This window comes from Camponotus vicinus, unplaced genomic scaffold (genome assembly GCF_025532165.1).
Source record: "Camponotus vicinus isolate PSW18456_S1 unplaced genomic scaffold, iyCamVici1.0 SCAF_7, whole genome shotgun sequence".
In the NCBI taxonomy this organism is placed as follows: Eukaryota; Metazoa; Arthropoda; class Insecta; order Hymenoptera; family Formicidae; genus Camponotus; species Camponotus vicinus.
Window position 1 is genome coordinate 10,737,635 of NW_028141979.1, and position 24,543 is coordinate 10,762,177.

At 37.7% G+C, this 24,543-nt stretch overlaps 1 protein-coding gene and 1 long non-coding RNA gene across 2 annotated transcripts in view; both read left to right on the forward strand.

The window, feature by feature from the left end:
• The window catches only part of LOC145974387 (uncharacterized), a 77,931-nt gene extending 54,515 nt beyond the window's left edge, over nt 1-23,416 (forward strand). Inside the window, exon 2 of the long non-coding RNA XR_014439654.1 lies at nt 23,345-23,416. This is a non-coding gene — a long non-coding RNA (uncharacterized LOC145974387). The remainder of the gene's footprint in view (nt 1-23,344) is intronic.
• On the forward strand, nt 984-1,756 carry LOC145974818 (uncharacterized). The gene has a single exon (XM_083104851.1). The coding sequence runs from the start codon at nt 1,201-1,203 to the stop codon at nt 1,639-1,641; it is 441 nt and encodes a 146-aa protein (XP_082960977.1). The 5' UTR covers nt 984-1,200; the 3' UTR covers nt 1,642-1,756.
• Nucleotides 23,417-24,543: the final 1,127 nt, after the last annotated feature.

The following is a 24,543-nucleotide window of genomic DNA, read 5'->3' on the forward strand; positions in this document are numbered from 1 at the left end:
AAAATAGAAAATGACCAGCTTTACTTTCGAAAACCGAACGCTGTCGTATCGCAGGTTGTAGACGATCTCGAACAGTGGAAGTTAGTAATTCCTAAAGAAGAACGCGCGGATATTATTCGAGAAGCGCATGACGTGCAACAGTCCGGTCACCTAGGAGTCGAAAAGACGTATCAGCGCGTAGCGACTCGTTATTTTTGGCCGCGTATGTTTCGCGAGATTGCGGATTACGTCCGACGGTGTGATACCTGCCAGAGGACGAAAGTAGAACAGCATGTTCCGAGAGGGTTAATGGGACAACGAACGGTCGAAACTCCGTGGACGGTTGTCGCCGCAGATATCATGGGGCCCTTTCCGCCTAGTAAGAACGGTAACGCATATACTTGGTTATTCAAGATCTTTTTACGAAGTGGATCGAGTGTAACCCGCTCCGAAAAGCTACCGGAAAGAAAATTCGCGAGCTATTAGACGAGTTGGTTGTCAATCGTTGGGGCGCGCCTCGGATCCTCTTGACCGATAACGGGACCGAATTTATAAATTGCGAATTGCAAGCGTTTGCGGGGGAATACGGTATTATTCACACGACCGTACCGCCATACCACCCTCAGGCAAATCCGGTGGAACGCGTCAACCGAGTACTTAAGACAATGATTACAGCATTTCTCGAGAATGATCACCGTGAATAGGACGTTCATTTGGCGGAATTCAGATTTGCGTACAATACGGCGTATCACACGTCCTTACAAGCCACCCCTGCATTTCTGAATTTCGGTAGAGAACCTCAGCCGGTTAACACCGTGCGGGGGAGACATGCACCAGCAGTCGAAATTGCGGAGGCTAATCCCGATAATTGGAAAGAACGTATGGAGAGAATACAGGCTTTGCGAGATTGGGTAGTGGAAAATTTGGAGGTTGCGCATAACAAACAGGCACATTATTATAATTTGCGAAGACGAGAGCATCGTTTTGCGATCGGCCAACAAATTCTAAAGCGGCAGCATGTGTTGTCGTCCGCCGCTCAAAACATTTCGGCTAAGTTAGCGACTAAGTTCCACGGTCCATTTACTATCGCGAAAATGTTGTCGCCGGTCGTATACGAATTAAAGGATGGCGCTAATAGATCGATAGGCAAGGTACATATTAAGGACTTAAAACCATATAATATTCCCCCTAACCCTCCAGGAGTATAAAAGAAAGCCCAGAATGTCGCGAGAGTTTTGGGAGAGAAACCACGACATTATAGATGCTGTCGACGAGCTGAGGCCCGACTTCTGGACCGAGCTAGCGGACGAATTCCGGAGGACGCGCGAAGCGCGCGTCACGACCCGTGGCGCCGTAGTGCGCGAGTTTCCGGCACAGGAGGAAGCCGGAATTCAGGCTGTCGCTGCAACGCGGAACGCGGCCACCGAACCCGCCATCGAGAGGAGGCATGAGGTCGCAGTCCAGGCCTACTCGGAGGACCTGGACCCCTCCTCCGAGGAAGACGAGCTCCCGCGATGGGAATCGCCTTGGGGTAGCCCCAGAGAGCCAGTCTCTCCGGACTGGCCCACACCACCCTCCGGACCGTCAACACCGGACCTTGAACCACCCGAGGGGTGTTGGAATTGTGGGTCCAAGGCCCATCTCGCCCAGGAGTGTCCATGAGAGCGACGCGGGGAGTTTTGCTTTCGATGCGGCACGAGGGGCTACACAGTGCGAACATGCCCGCATTGCCGCGAGGGATGGGTTGCGCAAGGCCCATACATACGTGGTAGAGGACACGAGGGGCCAGAACCATTAAGAGGCCGAAAAGCCCGGAGCGGCACCTGCCCCGTGCCCTACTAAAACCCGGCTGTCGCGGACGCCCACTCCAAGGAACCAAAGATTTTTTTTTATTTTAATTTTGTTTTCCTCCTTCTTCAGCTCTCGCGTTCTTTCTTTGGTTGTCGCTCAGTTTCTTTTTCTTTAGTCTCAGTTTCTCTCCCTCGGTTTTGTTGTTTATTTTCTGGTTGTCGTCCTAAAGGGAGACTGTATTCTGAGGTACTAATAAAAGAGCGTTCATAGATCTCTATGCTATTCTTTTCTTTCGTTCCGTTACCTTAGCGTTCAACCTGCCTAATCTCCTTAGTAAGTCGGGACCACGGACCCTAGCGAGAGACGAAAGCGCGAAAGTCAATCTCCAAAGTACGAGCTGCAAAAGTTCGTTCCGTTACGTTTTGTCGTATTGCATTTTTTTTGTTTGTTTTGTTTATTTTATTTTTTTTCTCGTTTGTTTGGTGTTATTTGTGTCCGTCTCGCCTCCGGAGACTGGTCGCCCGAACGTGTACTCTTGAACCATAGACTTATACTAATAGACTGCGCAACCCAACGGCCGCGCTGTCGTCGGGATCAGAGAGAGAGAGCATGAGCGGTCGGGGCTCTGTCCTTGTCTAACGGTGCGAGTGGTGGGGATGACAATATCTCCTCCGACATAGACTTATACTATGTATAAGTCTATGCTTCCCTCACTCGGACATAGACTTATACTAATAGACTGCGCAACCCAACGGCCGCGCTATCGTCGGGACCAGAGAGAGAGAGCATGAGCGGTCGGGGCTCTGTCCTTGTCTAACGGTGCGAGTGGTGGGGATGACAATATCTCCTCCGACATAGACTTATACTATGTATAAGTCTATGCTTCCCTCACTCGGAGGAGATATCGTCATCCCCACCACTCGCACCGTTAGACAAGGACAGAGCCCCGACCGCTCATGCTCTCTCTCTCTGGTCCCGACGATAGCGTGGCCGTTGGGTTGCGCAGTCTATTAGTATAAGTCTATATCTTGAACGAACGCGAAGTTCGAAATAGTGGCCATGATGGGTGACTGAAGACGGTACGCTCTCTCTTGGCAGGGGGGGATGTGACGTTGCCGTCACGACGCGCGTACGCCCTCCCCAGGAATCCTCGACGAGCGCGAGCCGAGCGACTGCGCCTGAGGATTGCGAGAGCCGTACCGAGATCTCCGGAGGGGCGGAATGAAAATTATCAATGTCGCGTATTAATTAGTTTCTTTTTATGTCGAATTACATTGTATATGGGCACATCGTCCGAGCGGCGACGGTTGAAGCTAAAGGAGAAAGGAAGAAGATCATTCCCAACGGCTTAAGAAGCCACGTCAGCCCGTTACAAGCAGCCAAATTTTGTCGGCGTCAAGCCAGGACCGCTCGCAATCGAAAGTGGCGCCCGCCCCCGAATATGGGATGAATGGACTGCAATAACGGACGGCCGCCGGACCCAGAGATCACCGGGCCCACCTCGCCGCCACCCGCAGTGTATCCAGGCGGAAGAGCGACCGGAAAACGTCGCCTTCGGGGAGGCTAAACCGCCTTCAACATTCTGTAAATTTCGGGGCCGTTACAGTCCCGATACTGTCTTATCACGGGGCGTCGCGAAACCCCCGTGTAACGGCGCTATTGGCCGCGAATCTGCGCACCCCTATGCGCAGGATTGACGCCGGTATCGAGCCTGGATCGCGCGATCCAGGACTCACTTTGGCGCGGGCGCTCGGCTCAAGAAGTCTCGCTATATTTTGGTGTGTCGTGTGTCGAGATTGCTTGTCGGATTGTGAGAATCTGGGGAGGACGGTACCGAGGACCACTCCTTGGACGAGCATCGAGGTGGTGTCGGTGCAATGTGTCGGTGAGATTGCCCATCATTGTTAAAATTCTGTGAGCCACGTACGCGTTATCGTTCGCGAGCCGGTTATTCTGGCGTGGTCGCCTTTATCGCGTTTTTGTTTGGGAGGGCTCAGCCCTAAAATTTCGTTATAGAATATTCGGGACGACCTTAGTCAAGTAATCGGAATATCGACGGCGATCGTAATGTCGGCAGGAAACGATAAGGAACCGTTCGTCTCTCCGGGATTCGGGGTATCGGAACATGCGTAGTTAACGGCTCTCGTCAATCGACCGCGTGCGCGGTAGATGCGCAATAAAGGCGTTCGAGGTACGCGTGAAGTTGTAACGAGACCGTGGAGACCGCGTGAAATACCTCCGCAATCAAATCTCGATTTGTGCAGGTGAGACTCGTGTTGTGCGTGTGTGTGTGCCGAGCGTAGCGTGACCTTCGTCGCGTTCCTTGGATTGTGTGTCGAGTGAGCGTGTGTGTGTCGCCGTGCGCATTAGATTGCGGTAGGTTGCGAATTCGAGAAATTCACGCGTGTCGGAATAATTTTAAGAACCCTTTACGTTGTGAGCGGCGGAATCAGCGTACGACAGCGATCGATTGCCGATCGCTACGCCCGTGCTCATCGTCAACGAGCTCTCTCTCGTCTTCGCCTATTATTGAGTAAGTCCTGCACATAAAGTATTCTCGTTGTCGCGATTGCGGATTATTGAAATTATCGCAGCGAGTAAAAGCAAGGCGAAAATATAGTATTACGGCGAGGCGGCGTTCGGCGAATGATAGCCGCAAAAACGATTCTGCGAATTTCAGATTATTTCGACCACCGTTGTCGCGCTCCGGCTAATATTTGTAATCCGTCATTTTTCTATTATTTGTAAGTTTAATTACATTTTGTTATTCTATTATTTTTCTCACTCTCTGTATTTTTTTTGTATGATTTTCTCTAACTATGGTATCTTCCTCTAACTTTCATTGATTTCTGTTACTTTTGTTTTAATAAATTTGTTATTTTTTTTGTTTGTTATTCTAATTCGCGTAAGTTATTCAAATGTCGCTGTGATTGTTTAATGGTTGTCTCGCCCGCCTAGTCTCTCCCGTTTCGAGGAGCCTCTTAATCAAAGATTATAGAAAACTTTCCAATAATCCCGCCCCTCTACCGTTAGGCGAGCTGGTCGGCCCGTGGCGAAAAAGGCCCGTGTCTGTCGTGAATTTTGCGTCTCTCGCGAATTGATATGCGAAAGACTGTATTTGGCGCCCACTTCGAGATATCGAAACGGCCTCCGCTTCGCCGCGGCTCGCGCAGGAACACCCTCCGTCCCGGTTCCCCCGGACGCGAGTACCCTTTTCCATTCTCTCTTTTTGACGACGTTTCATTCCCCATCTTTCTCTCTAACCTCCGAGAATTACCTTTTATAAATTAAAAAGAATTACGTCGTAATATATATATATATATATATATATATATATATATATATATATAAACGAATTGTGAGAATACATGTTGAGCACGTTTGTCGAAAATGGTTTTGCTTTTATGATAAATTTCATGCTAAAATTTGTATTGTAATAATTCATTTTTAATAAAAAAAATAATTATTTATTTTTAATTCAATTTATTTTTTAATTTGTTATTATCAAATAAAATATAAAATAATATTATTTATTCATTTTAAAAACGAAAAATTATTTAAAAAATAATAAATTTTTAAATCAATTATTTATCACTTTACATAATTATATTTTATTGTACACAATACAAATTTTAACATGAAATTTCTGATAAAAGTAAAACCGTGCTCAATAACGCGTTCACAATTCGTTTATATATATATATATATATATATATATATATATATATATATATATATATATGTGTATACGTATGTATATATCGTTTTTAAATATTATATAGTTTGATTTTTTATACGTAAAAATATATAATATAAAGAGCTGTAAGAGCCAAACACTCAACGCTGTGGCTCATATCGAGATATCGAGAAATAAGCAGCGTCGCCCGTCGCCTTCATTGCCCGCTCGATAGAAAGGAGACAGAAGATAGTATTTTCTCGTCTTTTACTCTCTTACTCTTTTACTTAATATATAATTAATCTGAATTAATATATAATTATAATTATACATTAAACTTTCTTTGTATACGTATATATTTATACACACAAACGATATACAAATGTATACTACACATACGTTTACGGCAATTTTTAAATTATAAAATAATGAGTGGTGATTTTCCACATCACCCATGGGGTATCACCAGTGGCGCGTTAAGTTTTTATATGTGGACCTTCGCCTGGAGCCCCATTATACCACATTATATTGTATTAGATAGGAAGAAAAAATATCTAGAAAGAAAAAAGGATAAAGGAAGAAAATGGGATAAATAAATATTTCTTAAATTATTATTATTTTTTGTATAATTTATTTTTTAAAATATTTGAAAGAATAATTATAATAATAGGAATAATTGATATAGTAATAATAGTAATAATTAATAATTATAATAATAGTAATATTTAATAATAGTAATAATTTTTTATTACTATGTTCCCTCGGCCGTCTCTGCCTCGATCTCGGCCGCCCCCTCTGCCTCGGCCTCGGCCGCCCCCTCTGCCTCGGACGTCCCATCCGCCCCTGGTGCCCCTATTTTTTTGGTACCAGCGGGCACGGGACCGTCCGCCTCCTCTCTTTTTTTGTTTGCTTTTTAAAAAATAAAACATAAATAATAAATAAATTATAATAATACATATATATAATTTGTTAAAATAAAATTTAATATAAAAAATAATATATTTTGCTCCTGCTGTGGCTGTTCCTGTGAGTGTTCTTGCTGCTGTTGCTGCTGCTGCTGCTGCTGCTGCTGCTGCTGCTGCTGCTCCATATATGTTTGCAGCTGTTGATGCAATAATTGATTTTGATGCAACAATTGTTGCATCAGCTGCTGCATATTTGCCCTTTCTTGCAGCACCAGCGCATCCATCTTGGCATTTATATCTTCTATAAAATTATTAATAAAGGAAAAATGATAACAGAATAATTAAGGATTAAAGTTTTTTAATATTTGTCTATAAATAAATGATTTACTTACGAGACATGTTGCTCTTCGATCTTCGACCTGTCACCGTGAACTGACACTGCGGCATTTATTTGTTTCATGCCGTTTCATTTGTTTTATGCCGTTCATTTGTTTCGGGGCGTTTTCATCAGATAATCTTGTCGCTTTGTACACTCAAGTAAACGTATTTTTTTATACGTGATTTGTGAAATCTTGGTGTTCAAGAAACTGTCACAATCCCGATTGTGAGTTCTGATTATTTAAAATATCTATATATCTTTATCTTTTTCCGTCTTTACCTTCTTTTATCCACTCTTCTTTGATTCTTTATTTCTGTCTATTTTTTGTTTCATAAAGATGTGTGATTTGTCAAGAAAAAAACTTAAGCGAAGCTTTTCAAACGCTTGGCTCAATGACGATCGAATTAAACATTGAATACGCACAGTATCTTTTGATGAGAGCTTATATCATTGCATTATATGCAATAAAAATATTTCATGCAACACACATGTTTTAAGACATGCGGATTCTGCGTGTCATAAAAATAATATTAAAGAAAATACTTCGTCTTTATTAAATATTGATAATAAAAATTCAAATAAAAAAATATCCGCAACAATTAACATAAATTTAAAGAAGAAATTTAAAGAACAATGGTTAGATGTCGAATTATTTAAGCCATGGTTACGCAAAGTGTCACACGATGAAAATTCATTTTTTTGTTCATTTTGTGATAAATCTATGGTTGGTGGTTTATCGCAAATTTATCGTCACGCAGAATCCAAAGCACATATAGAAATATCTAAAAAACATGAAACAGAAAAAAAGAATACGAAGGAAAATATAAATATAATAAATGATTCAGTTTTGTCGTTTGATGAGCGAAAAAAATCAACAGATATTCGGTATGCGGCATTAATCGCTGATAAAAATATTTCGCATCAAACTGCAAAAGAAATCCTTAGCTTCTTTCAAAACATAGGAAAAGATCCTAATGTATTACAAAACATGAGCATGGGCAGGACGAAATGTAAAAACATTATTACAAATGTCTATGTCCAGTTGAAACAGATCGTGTCGTCAATAAGCTTCAACATACAAAATTTACAATTTTTATTGATGAAACATCTGATATAACAAATAATAAATGGATGACATTTCTTGTTCGATACGTTGATCCAGAGACATTAGATATTCGCACACAATTAGTTAAATTAATCGACATTGATGCTAAAGATTCAAGCGCAGAAAAGTTGTTTCAGGCATTTAAATGTGAAATGTGAAAATTACAGATACCTTTTTTAAATATTGTAGCCTTATCATGCGATAATGCATCTGTTATGACAGGAAAATATTTATCGTTTAAAAAAAAATTGGAAGAAACATGTCCACATTTATTAACATTTTCATGACCATGTCATTCCTCCGCATTAGCAGCGCATGCTGCTTGTTCTAAAATACCTGCATATTGCGAGGAATTTCTAAAAAAAAATTGCTACTTATCTCAATAGCAGTCCAAAACGTTCGGCTATTTTTCTTGAATTTTGTGAATGTTTCCAAGAAACAAATCGCAAAATATTGAAATTATGTGATACACGCTGGCTTTCGCGTTATTTATGTATCGAAAGGCTTCTTGAATCTTGGGATGCAATTAAATACTTTCTTACTGAAATGGTTGTGAGCGAAAAAACAAATTCTGGAGAATATCTACTGTCTATGATGGGCAACGTAGAGATGAAAGCTTATTTTCTGTTTTTAAAATGTTTTAAATTTCTTTAATGCATTTAATGCATTCTTTCAAGCATTAGAAACGAGGATTCATTTATTCCATCCAAAATCTGTAAATTTTCTTTTCCAAATCTGTAGAAATTTTTTAAAAGAAGAATATTTAAAACCATTTTCTACAAATATTATATTCTCACTGAAAGAAAATCAAAAAGCTATAAATGAAATTATTTTGGGATCAGAATGTGAAGAATATTTAAATGAATTAACGCTGAAAGGTCACATAAACATAGTTAGAATTGTTCGAGAGAATTGTTTAACATTTTATGTGACTGCTGCGGAAGAAATTCGTAAAAGATTACCTATAAATAACATATTTTTATCAAAATTACAAATTTTTCGGCCATACATAAGTTTATTTGATAATAATAGAGAAACATCATTCAATGATATTTCTTTTATAGCTAAAACTATCGGCGGTTTTGACGAAGATGGTTTAAAAAAAGAATGGATTGCCCTACCATTAGATTTTACAATGGAAGAAAAACAAAGTTTTCTAAATTAAATTTCGACAGCATGTGGAAAGAAATTTTACAAAGTCAATACAATAATCTTGTTGAATATCCCAATTTAACAAATGTTATAAATACTATTAGATCGCTTCCAAATTCAAATGCCGATCCGGAGAGGATGTTTTCTCTTTTAAATAATTTAAAAACGAAAAAACGTAACAGTTTTTCGTCGGCTACTGTTAATGTAATTTGTGTATTTAAATCTGCATTAAAAACGAGAGGAGAAACAGCTATGAAAATGAAAATTGACGAAAAACATTTGTCACTTATGTCAGCGGACAAATTATATGCTCCCGCTGCTAAGAAAGATAAAAGTATTTTAAGATTACATGCTGCAGATACTACTGATATAACTGGTCCTTCATGTCATAAATAATAAATTCTGTCTGTGTAACAGACAACATATTTGTAAAACATAAGTATGTGAAAAACATCTTGTCTGTATAACAGACAACATACATATTTGTAAAACGTAAGTATGTGAAAAACATCTTGTCTGTATAACAGACAACATATCTGTAAAACGTAAGTATGTGAAAAACATTTTGTCTGTATAACAGACAACATATTTGTAAAACGTAAGTATGTGAAAAACATCTTGTCTGTATAACAGACAACATATTTGTAAAACGTAAGTATGTGAAAAACATCTTGTCTGTATCACAGACAACATACTTGTAAAACGTAAGTATGTAAAAAACATCTTGTCTGTATAACAGACAACATACTTGTAAAAAGTGTATCAAAGGTAGGTATATCATAAGTGTATAAAAGTTTTGTCTGTATAACAGACACACTTATAAATGACGAAACAATACAATATAACGTGGTATAATAGGGCTCCAGGCGAAGGTATACGTATAAAAACTTAACGCGCCACTGGTGATACCCCATGGGTGGTGTGGAAAATCACCACTCATTATTTTATAATTTAAAAATTGCCGTAAACGTATGTGTAGTATACATTTGTATATCGTTTGTGTGTATAAATATATATGTATACAAAGAAAGTTTAATGTATAATTATAATTATATATTAATTCAGATTAATTATATATTAAGTAAAAGAGTAAGAGAGTAAAAGACGAGAAAATACTATCTTCTGTCTCCTTTCTATCGAGCGGGCAATGAAGGCGACGGGCGACGCTGCTTATTTCTCGATATCTCGATATGAGCCACAGCGTTGAGTGTTTGTCTCTTACAGCTCTTTATATTATATATTTTTACGTACAAAAAATCAAACCATATAATATTTAAAAACGATATATACATACGTATACATATATACATATATATATATATATATATATATATACAGGGTGACCCATTTTAACTTAGGCAGCCAAATAACTCGAAAAATAAGCAAGATAGAGAAAAATGTTTTAGACAAAAGTTGTATGGTTTCGAGGGGGCCATAAGATGGTATCATTGGTTTGACCTTGAAGAGTCATTTGAAGGTCACGTGAAGGTCACTTCAATTTTTTTAAATGGAATACCCTATATATTTTTGTACATTCTTGTAGCTTATTTCGAGAGCTTTCCAAAACACTATAATTAAGTACCTTTCCGTTAAGTACTTTTTGAGTTATGATGCTTGAAATAATTTCTTAATTTTACATAAACCGTAAAATATCTTGTAAAATATTCATTTTTCGATTATCTTACCTTAATACTTTTATGTACAAAATAATGAGAGGAATCAATTGGTGTAAAGAAAACACATAGTTGTTTTTAAGAAAAAATATGGAATTGTTAATTGCAAATTACATATTTTTTCTTCGAAACAACTATGTGTTTTCTTTACACCAATTGATTCCTCTCATTATTTTGTACATAAAACTATTAAGGTAAGGTAATCGAAAAATGAATATTTTACAAGATATTTTACGGTTTATGTAAAATTAAGAAATTATTTCAAGCCTCATAACTCAAAAAGTACTTAACGAAAATGTACTTAATTATAGTGTTTTGGAAAGCTCTCGAGATGAGCTACAAGAATGTATAAAAATATATAGGATGTTCCATTTAAAAAAATTGAAGTGACCTTCACGTGACCTTCAAATGACTCTTCAAGGTCAAACCAATGATACCATCTTATGGCCCCCTCGAAACCATACAACTTTTGTCTAAAACATTTTTCTCTATCTTGCTTATTTTTCGAGTTATTTGGCTGCCTAAGTTAAAATGGGTCACCCTGTATATATATATATATACAGGGTGAGCCATATATGGGGTGAGTATATATATATATATATAGTGTGTGTGTGTGTGTGTGTGTGTGTGTTCGTTTATAAATATTACATGGTTTGATTTTTTATATGAAAAAATATACATATAATATAAAAAGCTGTAAGAGACAAACATTTAACGCTGTGGGTCATATCGAGATATCGAGAAATAAGCAGCGTCGCCGTCGCCTTCGTTGTCAGCTTGGTAGGAAGGAGACAGAAAACTGTATTCTGTCTTCTTCTACTACCCGAAGCTAGCCGAAGCGCCGAGCTCACACGTACGCTTACGCTCACATGTCTGTTACCCCCTCCACTACGGGTTGCATGTTGTTTGCGTCCCGGATCTGGCAGCTCTGATGAGAGCTAGCTCCTGGCCCGGGGCCAACCACCCTCGGACGAGAACCTAGGTAAGAGGACCTATTGTTATTATTATTGTTATAGTCACATGATTTTGACTGTGAAATAGGAGATTTATGTTTAAATTTAGAGAAAGTTCCCGACAAGGAGGTCAAAAAATCAGAAGAGTGAGAGGACTGGGGAGGAGACGCGGTGTCACCCGCTGGAGAATTATTCGACTCAAGAGGGGAAGAGGACAAGACTTGAGAAAAAAGATAAGGGGGGGAGGGCCAGAACGCTTTCGAGAGGTCGAGGAAGTAGAAGGGAGTTTGGGGAACTCACTATTATACGAAGAAAAATGTTCTTGTGGGGTCTTGGATCGACCTCGGATGCGAGACGCTGCCTCCGAAAGAGGAATATTTTCATGCGCAGAGATCTCCCTCGTCTTCCTCTGAAGAATGTATTCCGGGCAGTTATAATTGGAAGCCTTGTGCGGTCCTTCGCAATTAATACAAGTTGGTTCGCAGTCTTTTTTACGGCAAGATTCTCCATCCCCGTGCCTATCACCCCCGCAGTCCAAACAACGAGCGTGGCCTTTACAGTGGGCGCCAATGTGTCCAAAGCGAAAACAAGAAAAGCACAACGAAGTTCTCGAAACAAAAGGGAGAACCGAATATCTCAACATGAATAAATAAATATTATCTGAAAGGATCTGACCTCCGAACGTGACTAAGATAGTTCGAGAGGGGATCGTTATTATTACTAGCAATATTTACATTTATATTTACATTTGGATGGGCAGGGGAAAGGGGATCTCTTCTCCGCCTACTCAGCCTTTGAACCGACAAGATTTTAATCTTAGAATCAAGGCCTCTCAAGATCTCCTCGTCAGAGAGATCAAGCGGGACACCACGGATGATGCCCTTTCTAGTGGTGCGATACAATGGAATGTACACTTGATATTTTTCATGCTTTAATATATGATTAGTGATCAATCTGTTAGCCACCTCTTTTGACTTGAAGCGGATGTTAATTTTAGAAAATCCAACTTTTTTGATTTCAAGAATATCGTTTTTGTTGGATGTATAAAGGAGGCGACCAACCGCCAATGGATCAATAGGAGAAGAGTGGTTACTATCTTTATCTTTTTGTACTATTACATCGAAAGGGCCTAAGGAATTGGAATCATACGTGTTATCGTATGAAGAGAGGAGATCTTGGGAGCCGGCAGAGAATACAGAGGAACCAAGAAAAGAAGAAATGGCATGGTTTGCCTTACCTTGAAGAGGCGGTTGACCATCCCCCTCACCCAGGACTTGACGCTTACTCACAGATGAGGATTTATGTTGTTCTTTTTTCCTTTTGTTCGACTTCTGGTTTAATCTAGAAGAGCTCATACGTAGGTTGGAATCCGCGACGAGAACGGATGCCGTCACAGGCTGATCCAGCTTTACGGCTGTTGGCTGAAAGACATGTGCCATCGTTAGAATTTACTTCAATCTCTATAACCGAGCCTGTAGAAGGAGAGAAGAGAGGAAGGGAGTGAGCAATTAAATCAAGTCTGTCCTCGTCACTAACACCAGTCACATCAGATTCCGAATATTTGTAACGTCATTGTCAAATTGCAATAAATTAGTATTAATAGGAGCTTTTATAGGGTTTTGGATGGACATAATTAGTCAAATACCGACCAATACTCGCATATCGTTGCCACGCGGACGACCGGCCGATCAAAGATGACCGAGAATGACGTGGCGCGGTAGTGCGTAGCAATTTATTACGGCGACTACGGAAGAGCCGAGTCACAATATTTCCAAAATGTTCGAAAAAATACAATGTTCAAAGTCCACAAGAAAAAAAAGCGAGGCACTCTCGAGAAAACGAGGGAGATTGTTAACTGAACACAAAAATTAATATTTTACTAATGTAAGAGAGCACTGTGTAAGACACGTTCGCTACGGTCAACGATCCAAACGGAAATCCGAGTTTAATCACAATGGATATATGCTATAAGTTGTAAAGCAAGGTCCACCTTGCCTATCGGCAGGGTGGTTGCGGGAGGGGGGACCGAAGGCCCCCCTTGCACCCTCCGCGCGCGCGCGTGTGTGTGTGTGTACATATACGTTTGTGATATTTTTTAATTGTATTAAATTGTATTAAATTCTATATAAATTTAAATTGTATTAAATGTATTTAAAATTACTATTTTTTTATATAACAGCTAAAACAGTAGGTTTATGAAAAAAATGCATATAACCTTTTTTGTGGGGTTTTTCAGGGGCTTTATTTTTTGCTTAAAATTTTTTTCTCAAATCAATATTTTCGGAGACAAAAAGCATTAAAATTGTGAAACTTCAATTTGTTGTACCTTCTAAACTAATGTTATCCCCCACTTATTTCTTGCGTAGAATTATTCAGAAAAAGTTCCTCTACAACATATTTAAGTAGCGATAAAATCGATGAGGTTTGACCTTTTATGCATATTTACCGTTTCCAGAAAGATATCGGTAGTTATTTATTTGAACTTGCGCAAAACGTAATTTTTGAAACAACCTGTTCAAAGAGTGATGGCAAATTTCGCCCATTTTTTGGACCTTGAATTTCAAACTTTTTTTCATAGCAAATAGTACTATTAGATGAAACATTAATTCCAGTAAAATTTCAAGATGAGCATAGGATTAATGTCCCATCATATAGTACTATTTGGCATAAAAAAAGTTTGAAATTCGAGGTCCAAAAAATGGGCGAAAAAGCAGGTCTTTTTGCCATCACTCTTTCCCTACAATTTTTCTGATAAAAATGTTTTTACGCACGCGTATTTATTATACATTATCGCAGCTTAATAAAGCATATAAAGGAATTTCAAGAAAAAATAGGAAACTTCTAAATATTTTACATCTATACATTTTCTATGCTTGTGTGCTTATTTTCATATTTATAGCCTTCTTTTTATAACACGCATTTATATATATCCTTAACAGCACATGTAGATACTGAGAATGTTCGAAGAATATCGCAAAAGTACAATGTATATATTCTCAGAATATTCGAGATATACAGGGTGAGCCATTTTAAGTTACCCACCCCAATAACTCTTTTATTTTTGAATGTACAACAAAATGTTTCAAATAAAAGTTGCTTGACTTCGAGGGGGACAGAAGATGGTGGCAAAAATTTGACCTTGGATAGTCATTTGAAGGTCACATAAAGGCCACCTTCAATTTCTTAAATGGAATCTACTATTTTTCATTGCATATTCTTGTAGCTTATCTCGAGAGCTTTCCAAAACACTATAATTAAGTACCTTTTCGTTAAGTACTTTTTGAGTTATGAGGCTTGAAATAATTTCTTAATTTTACATAAACCGTAAAATATCTTGTAAAATATTTATTTTTCGATTATCTTACCTTAATACTTTTATGTACAAAATAATGAGAGGAATCAATTGATGTAAAGAAAACACATAATTGTTTCGAAAGAAAAAATGTAATTTGCAATTAACAATTACATTTTTTTTCTTAAAAATAGCTATGTATTTTCTTTACACCAATTGATTCCTCTCATTATTTTGTACATAAAAGTATTAAGGTAAGATAATCGAAGAATGAATATTTTACTAGATATTTTATGGTTTATGTAAAATTAAGAAATTATTTCAAGCCTCATAATTCGAAAAGTACTCAATGGGTGCATCCAGAAGCACAACCTCTCACTGAGCGGCTAAGTAGCAATCGAATGTGATTGGTCAATACAAACATAGAATCCAATCACATTCAATTGCTACTTAGCCGCTCAGTGAGCGGTTGCGCTTCTGGATGCATCCAATGAAGAAATACTTCATTATAGTGTTTTGAAAAGCTTTCGAGATAAGCTATAAGAATAAGTAACAAAAAATAGGGAGTTCCATTTAAGAAATTGAAGGTGACCTTCAAACGACTTTTCAAGGTCGAACCAGTGACACCATCTTATGGCCCCCTTCAAGCCATACAACTTTTGTCTGAAACATTTCTTTCTAAAGTGCATAGTTTATGAAGTATTCGACCGTTTCGGGACTTTTGGGACACCCTGTATAATATCATGTGCTGTGTGAGTATATTTATACAGGGTGTATCTGAAATGATGCACTAAATTTAGGAGCGTATTCTAGAGGTCAAAATAAGACTTTTCTTTCTTATGAACATGGGTCCGCAAATGAAATCCCATCCGAACTAAAGTTCGAAAATGTGTGAAATTGACTAAACAACCGCAACGCAAATTTATTTATCTCTCAAGAGAGGGTGATAGGTAATGTCAAAACCAAGGTCAAATAATTTTTTTCTGAAATACAGCCAATTTTCAATTTTTCCCCCAAACTTTAGGGGCCTCTAGCTCGGAGGGAGGTTCATTTGCAGACCCATGTTTATAGGAAAAAAAGTTTTATTTTGACCTCTAGAATACGCTCCTAAAGTTTAGTGCATCATTTCAGATACACCCTGTATAGTGTATCATATAGTATTCATATATGTATAATAGAAATACTTCTAATAAATGCAGTAAACGCACACACACTATTTCTCATTTTAATTTCAAATAATCTGTTTAGTATTCTGAATCCCAACAAGGAATCCAGATTACTAAACAAATGAAAAATTTTAAATTAAGTCAATTTATTATAAATTAAACTGACTAAGAAGAAAAAAGAAGAAACTTTGGAACTCATGTTAGTACCAGTCCTTTATGTCATTTCATCAAAAATTAAGTACGAATTTGGTGGCGTGAGTAGCGGCAAAATGAAGAAACACATGCAATATTATAGAATATATCCTGAAAATATACGAGAAAGAATATACTAATACGAGATATTCAAAGTATATTCTGAGAATATATGAAAAATAATATACAACAAGAGATGTTATGGGGATATTCTCAGTATATTACATCTGTAATGTATATTTACAGTATGAGTGTAGAATATTCGAATGATATCATGTGCTGTGTGGGATATAATAATTTATGCGCTTTTCATAATTGGAATAAGTGTTTTATAACCATTTAATTTTATCTCTTTTCTTATGCGATGAATTGAAATGTAGTAATGTTTTCTGTTAACTAAATGATTCTCTTTTTATCTTTCTTTTTGCATGTTTTGTTCTTTAATTTGCATTGTTTTATACAGCGATATATAATATATATTTTCTAATTTCTCTCGTGCGTCTGTATATATCTATGTTCTTCTATGTATATTTATATGTTCCATATTTATTCATATACAGGGTGACCCATTTTAACTTAGGCAGCCAAATAACTCGAAAAATAAGCAAGATAGAGAAAAATGTTTTAGACAAAAGTTGTATGGTTTCGAGGGGGCCATAAGATGGTATCATTGGTTTGACCTTGAAGAGTCATTTGAAGGTCACGTGAAGGTCACTTCAATTTTTTTAAATGGAATACCCTATATATTTTTGTACATTCTTGTAGCTTATTTCGAGAGCTTTCCAAAACACTATAATTAAGTACCTTTCCGTTAAGTACTTTTTGAGTTATGATGCTTGAAATAATTTCTTAATTTTACATAAACCGTAAAATATCTTGTAAAATATTCATTTTTCGATTATCTTACCTTAATACTTTTATGTACAAAATAATGAGAGGAATCAATTGATGTAAAGAAAACACATAATTGTTTCGAAAGAAAAAATGTAATTTGCAATTAACAATTACATTTTTTTTCTTAAAAATAGCTATGTATTTTCTTTACACCAATTGATTCCTCTCATTATTTTGTACGTAAAAGTATTAAGGTAAGATAATCGAAAAATGAATATTTTACAAGATATTTTACGGTTTATGTAAAATTAAGAAATTATTTCAAGCCTCATAACTCAAAAAGTACTTAACGAAAAGGTACTTAATTATAGTGTTTTGGAAAGCTCTCGAGATAAGCTACGAGAGTGTGCAAAAATATATAAGGTGTTCTATTTAAAAAAATTGAAGTGACCTTCACGTGACCTTCAAATGACTCTTCAGTGTCAAACCAATGATACCATCTTATGGCTCCCTCGAAACCATAAAACTTTTGTCTGAAACATTTTTCTCTAAAATGCTTTGTTTCCGAAATAATTGCGTGCGTTAATTAAAATGGCTCACCCTGTATATGAATAAATATGGAACATATAAATATACATAGAAGAACATAGACATATACAGACGTTACATCTGTAATGTATATATATATATATATATATACACACTCAGTTCAAAAAAAGCGGTACACTTAAAATTTGGAAAAAAATCACTAAATTTCATGACGATTCGTAAATAATAAAGATAGAAAGGTCTATAGAAAATGAAAATGAAGCTTGGAATCTCTGCTTTACGAATCGATTCATTTCAATGTTGCGAGATAAATTTATTTAAAATGGCGGATGACAAAGCAAGAGCATGCGAAATTGAAAAATAATGGTGCGAGTTTGCCATGGCACATGGCGTGAGTCAAACGTCACAACTCAATGGGATAAAAAGCATATGATAATACAGAGTTTCTTCTGCAAAATGCTTTTTTATTCATCTCGATACGATGATTTTTCGGCGAGACATTCGCATTTGAATAAGAAAGCAGCTTTTTACGTTAAATGCGAATAACTCTCCAAAAAATCATTGTATCGAGATGAACAAAAAAGCGTTTTAAAGAGGAGACTCTGTACTATCATATGCTTTTGATTTCATTGAGCTGCGACATTAAACTCGCGCCATGTGCCATGACGAACTCGGACCATTATTTTACAATTTTGCATGCTCTTGTTTTGTCATCCGCCATTTTGAAAAAAATTGTACAAAATTGCGATATAAAATTTCGAAAACTGGAAATCCGAACCTTTAAAATGCTTTTCGTAAAATCCTGCTAACTGTATTAGGTGCTGAGATATTCAATTTTGAATTTTTAACAACGCCGAATTGCAAGAATAAAAATTCCGTGATTCGCTAGCACCGCGGTATTTTAAGACTCCAAACCGTTCTCGTGGTTGTATGCGTGATGCGTGTTAGTGAGTGTGCGTGCGTGCGTTTACGTCACTCTTTGTGCGTGCGTGGGTGTGCGTGTGTGTGCGTGCGTGTGTGTGTGTGTTCATCCCAAGGATAAGGACCCCGTGGCTCGTCAGCTCCACGGTATTTCATGACTCCAAACCCTCCTTGTGGCGTGTGCGCGCGCGCGTGTGTGTGTGTGTGCGTACGTGTGTGTAAGAGAGAGAGAGAGAGGGGAGAGAGAGAGAACACTGTATTAGTAATGTGTGTGACCACCTCTTGCACGAATTACCTTCTCCATGCGACGAGGCATACTCTTTATGAGTGTTTGAATTTCGGCCTGCATAATGTTAGCCCATTCAGTTTCAAGAACTCTTCAAAGTTCTGGCAATGATTGTGGGGCAGGTACATGATTGCGTACTTTTCTGCCGAAATTGTCCCAAAGTTGTTCAATGGGATTTAAGTCTGGACTCATGGCTGGCCATTCGAGTAAATTTATGCCAACTTCCCTGCAGAAATCCAACTACTCTTCTTGCAACATGTGGTCGCGCATTATCTTGCATGAATATGAAACCCTCTCCGATGAAGGGCGCATACGGAATAACGTAGGGTATCAGTACTTCCTCTACGTATACATCTGCATTCATGTTTTGCTCGAAAAAATGTAAATCCGTATGAGCATTGGCAGATATTCCTGCGCAAATCATGACAGAGCCTCCGTTGTAGCTGTGTCGTTCACTCACCGAATCATGAAGAACGCTCCGAATAAAAAGTTGTAATAAAGAAAGATTTCCTTTTCTATTCATTCATATCAACAAAAAAGGAATGTACCATACAGAAGTTACAGGTCAAAATGGTAGCTTTTTGCTAGATTAATTTTAAGTGCAGGACACACTCAGAAAAGACATACAATCACCCACGCATACACAGAGTGACGTAAACGCACACGCACGTACGCACGCACACACACTCATTAATACACATACGCATACAACCACGAGAAGTAAAATTAAGTCATGATTCGTTCAAGTTGCTTCTTGTGCTTTTGCTTTTTCCTTGGCCCTATTTCTTCAAGCTTGCGAATTCGAATTTTTTATTCTTTCGCGAATTATCATTGCCATTGAAATCTTAAATGCACATAAATTTAGTCTCTTCCCGTTTGAAAGTTTGTTGCCATTTTGCTTTTTCGTCCGAACACGAACAGTAAACAACAATTAATCTTTCCCCATTCAAATTGGTCGATTATGGCGACGATTACTCTTGAAGTCGCTGCTCAAGTTGTGGCGTTAATTGAAGATGGGAGAAGTCGCAGATACGTTGCTCAGTCACTTGATTTATCGGTGTCAGCCGTGCAACGTGCTTACACTAAGTATCTAGAGACGAGCGGGATCCGTTAGTGCACGGTGCGATAGCGCACCAACCCGATAGCACACGAAAATTGACACAATTCCCGATAGCGCACCAACCCGATAGCCCATGTCCCGATAGCACACAAAGTAAATCGCGCACAATCCGGATAGCACACCAATGAGAAAGTACACGCACAGATTGCACCCCCGCCCCTCCTCCGCCCCCCCCCCCCCCGCCCACCACCCCGTTGCAAACCCATGTGGAACCTTGTGTGCTATCGGGTTGGTGCGCTATCGGAAATTGTGTCAATTTTTCGTGTGCTATCGGGTTGGTGCGCTATCGCACCGTGCGCTAACGGGACCCTCCCTCTAGAGACCAATTTCTTCCAGCGAAGACCCGGTTCGGGACGTCCCCGATGAAAACGATGACCGATTTATTGTTTTAAATTCGCTAAGAGATCGTCATCAAACAGCTGTTCAAATTCGAAGCAGTTTAAGGGACGTCCGCAACAATAACATATGCGTTAACACTGTTCGGAATCGATTGAGAGAAAACGGCCTTATTGCACGAAGGCCAGCAGCTGGACCATCGCGTAGTTCGGCTCAATTTTGCAGTCAATTATAGACATTGGACGTACGCAGATTGGCGTAACGTTTTTTTTAGCGACGAATCTCGTTTTGCTCTATTCTCTCCAGATGGGCGAGAACGGGTTTACCGTCGAGTTGGAGAACGCTTTGCAGATTGTACGGTGAGTGAACGACACAGCTACAACGGAGGCTCTGTCATGGTTTGGGCAGGAATATCTGCCAATGCTCATACGGATTTACATTTTTTCGAGCAAAACATGAATGCAGATGTATACGTAGAGGAAGTACTGATACCCTACATTATTCCGTATACGCCCTTCATCGAAGAGGGTTTCATATTCATGCAAGATAATGCGCGACCACACGTTGCAAGAAGAGTATTGGATTTCTGCAGGGAAGTTGGCATAAATTTACTCGAATGGCCAGCCATGAGGGCTCGTTCCCACTGAACGCGTCACGCGTCGCGTCACCAGCGTGAGCCAATCAAAACATCCCATTGTAATAACATGTTTTCCGTGTTATTACAATGGGATGTTTTGATTGGCTCACGCTGGTTGACGCGACGCGTGACGCGCTCAGTGGGAACGAGCCCTGAGTCCAGACTTAAATCCCATTGAACAACTTTGGGACAATCTCGGTAGAAAAGTACGCAATCATGTACCTGCCCACAATCATTGCCAGAACTTCGAAGAGTTCTTGAAACTGAATGGGCTAACATTACGCAGGCCGAAATTCAAACACTCATAAGGAGTATGCCTCGTCGCATGGAGGAGGTAATTCGTGCAAGAGGTGGTCACACACATTACTAATACAGTGTTCTCTCTCTCTCCCCTCTCTCTCTCTCTCTTACACACACGTACGCACACACACACACACACGCGCACACACGCGCGCGCACACGCCACAAGGAGGGTTTGGAGTCATGAAATACCGTGGAGCTGACGAGCCACGGGGTCCTTATTCTTGGGGTGATCACACACAAACACACGCACACGTCACAAGGAGGGTTTGGAGTTGTGAAATACCGTGGAGCTGACGAGCCACGGGGTCCTTATCCTTGGGATGAACACACACACACACGCACACGCCACAAGGAGGGTTTGGAGTCATAAAATACCGTGGAGCTGACGAGCCACGGGGTCCTTATCCTTGGGATGGACACACACACACCACACACACGCACGCACACACACACACGCACACGCACACCCACGCACGCGCAAAAAGTGACGTAAACGCACGCACGCACACTCACTAACACGCATCACGCATACAACCACGAGAACGATTTGGAGTCTTAAAATACCGCGGTGCTAGCGAACCATGGCATTTTTATTCTTGCAATTCGGCGTTGTTAAAAATTCAAAATTGAATATCTCAGCACCTAATACAGTTAGCAGGATTTTACGAAAAGCATTTTAAAGGTTCGGATCTCCAGTTTTCGAAATTTTATATCGCAATTTTGTACAATTTTTTTCAAAATGGCGGATGACAAAACAAGAGCATGCAAAATTGAAAAATAATGGTCCGAGTTCGCCATGGCACATGGCGCGAGTTTAATGTCGCAGCTCAATGAAATCAAAAGCATATGATAGTACAGAGTCTCCTCTTTAAAATGCTTTTTTGTTCATCTCGATACAATGATGTTTTGGAGAGTTATTCGCATTTAACGTAAAAAGCTGCTTTCTTATTCAAATGCGAATGTCTCGGCGAAAAATCATCGTATCGAGATGAATAAAAAAGCATTTTACAGAAGAAACTCTGTACTATCATATGCTTTTTATTCCATTGAGTTGCGACGTTTGACTCACGCCATGTGCCATGGCAAACTCGCACCATTATTTTTCAATTTCGCATGCTCTTGTTTTGTCATCCGCCATTTTAAATAAATTTATCTCGCAACATTGAAATGAATCGATTCGTAAAGCAGAGATTCCAAGCTTCATTTTCATTTTCTATAGACCTTTCTATCTTTATTATTTACGAAGTTATCGTCATTTGAAAGTTAGTGATTTTTTTCCAAATTTTAAGTGTACCGCTTTTTTTTGGACTGAATGTATATATATATACACATTACAGATGTAATATACTGAGAATATCCCCATAACATCTCTTGTTGTATATTATTTTTCATATATTCTCAGAATATACTTTGAATATCTTGTATTAGTATATTCTTTCTCCTATATTTTCAGGACATATTCTATAATATTGCATGTGTTTCTTCATTTTGCCGCTACGCGCGCCACCAAATTCGTACTTAATTTTTGATGAAATGACATAAAGGACTGGTACTAACATGAGTTCCAAAGTTTCTTCTTTTTTCTTCTTAGTCAGTTTAATTTATAATAAATTGACTTAATTTAAAATTTTTCATTTGTTTAGTAATCTGGATTCCTTGTTGGGATTCAGAATACTAAACAGATTATTTGAAATTAAAATGAGAAATAGTGTGTGTGCGTTTACTGCATTTATTAGAAGTATTTCTATTATACATATATGAATACTATATGATATACTATATATAATGTGCATGTATGTGTGTTTGTGCAGAAATATGTGATGATATTACGTTTTGCCTGTTTTTGTCTATCTATATACGTGTACTTATATAGAAATATTTTTATTATTTTATTGTTTATGTATATATATATTTAATATGCATGTACATATGTGTGTGTGTTTGTAATGTTAATATTATGTTTCGTCTGTTTTTATGTCTATTTGTATGTTTTATGCGTGTATTTATATATAAAAAATATTCTTAATTAGTCTTTAATCTTTTTTTGTCTATATATAGATTGTTAAACTAAATTAAAATATTTTACTTTATTTAGATTTACGTGTTCTCCGTAGCGAATTTGAATAGCAGCGTACCAGCATAGAGAAGCAGACAAATGAAATTGGCAAGAATGACAGAAATGAACTTTTTATCGCATAAAAAAATGTATTCAACTTTGTGTGTGTTAGTAATATATATTTTATTATTATATGAGAACTTTCTTCTATTTTCTTACTTCTTTTCATTTGTACTGAAGTGGATCGAGTAGCTGAGGTACAAATAAATAAACGAGTTAGGAGCAAAGGAGAAAATATATTTAATACTATTTTAATTTTATAGATATAAGTTTAATATTAATATTGCAATTTATATGTAATAAGGTATAATTTAATAATACTACTATTTAATTTATTAGATTTGAAATATGTAGATAAATCTATAATATATATACAGGGTGTTCCATTTTAAATAATACGCTCAAATATCTGCGAAACGGTGCGTTAAATAAAAAAATGTTTTAAACAAAAGTATGGCTTGAAGGGAGCCATCAGATGGTGGCAATGATTTGACCTTGGAGAGTCCTTTGAAGGTCACGTGAAGATCACCGTCAATTTCTTAAATGGAACTCCTATTTTTTATTGCATATTCTTGTAGCTTATTTCGAGAGCTTTCCAAAACACTATAATAAAGTATTTCTTTATTGAGTACTTTTCGAGTTATGAGGCTTGAAATAATTTCTTAATTTTACATAAAATATCTAGTAAAATATTCATTTTTCGATTATCTTACCTTAATACTTTTATGTACAAAATAATGAGAGGAATCAATTGGTGTAAAGAAAAAATATAGTTGTTTTTAAGAAAAAATATGTAATTTGCAATTAACAATTACATATTTTTTTTTTAAAACAACTATGTTTTTTCTTTACACCAATTGATTCCTCTCATTATTTTGTACATAAAAGTATTAAGGTAAGATAATCGAAAAATGAATATTTTACTAGATATTTAATGGTTTATGTAAAATTAAGAAATTATTTCAAGCCTCATAACTCGATAAGTACTCAATAAAGAAATACTTTATTATAGTGTTTTGGAAAGCTCTCGAGATAAGCTACAAGAATAAGTAATAAAAAATAGGGGGTTCTGTTTAAAAAATTGAAGGTGACCTTCACGTGACCTTCAAACGACTCTCCAACGTCAAATCATTGCCACTATCTGATGGCCCCCTCGAGCCATACAACTTTTGTTTGAA

Excerpts from the sequence above, each read along its gene's own strand:
- LOC145974818 (XM_083104851.1), top strand. The coding sequence starts at position 1,201 with ATGTCGCGAGAGTTTTGGGAGAGAAACCACGACATTATAGATGCTGTC.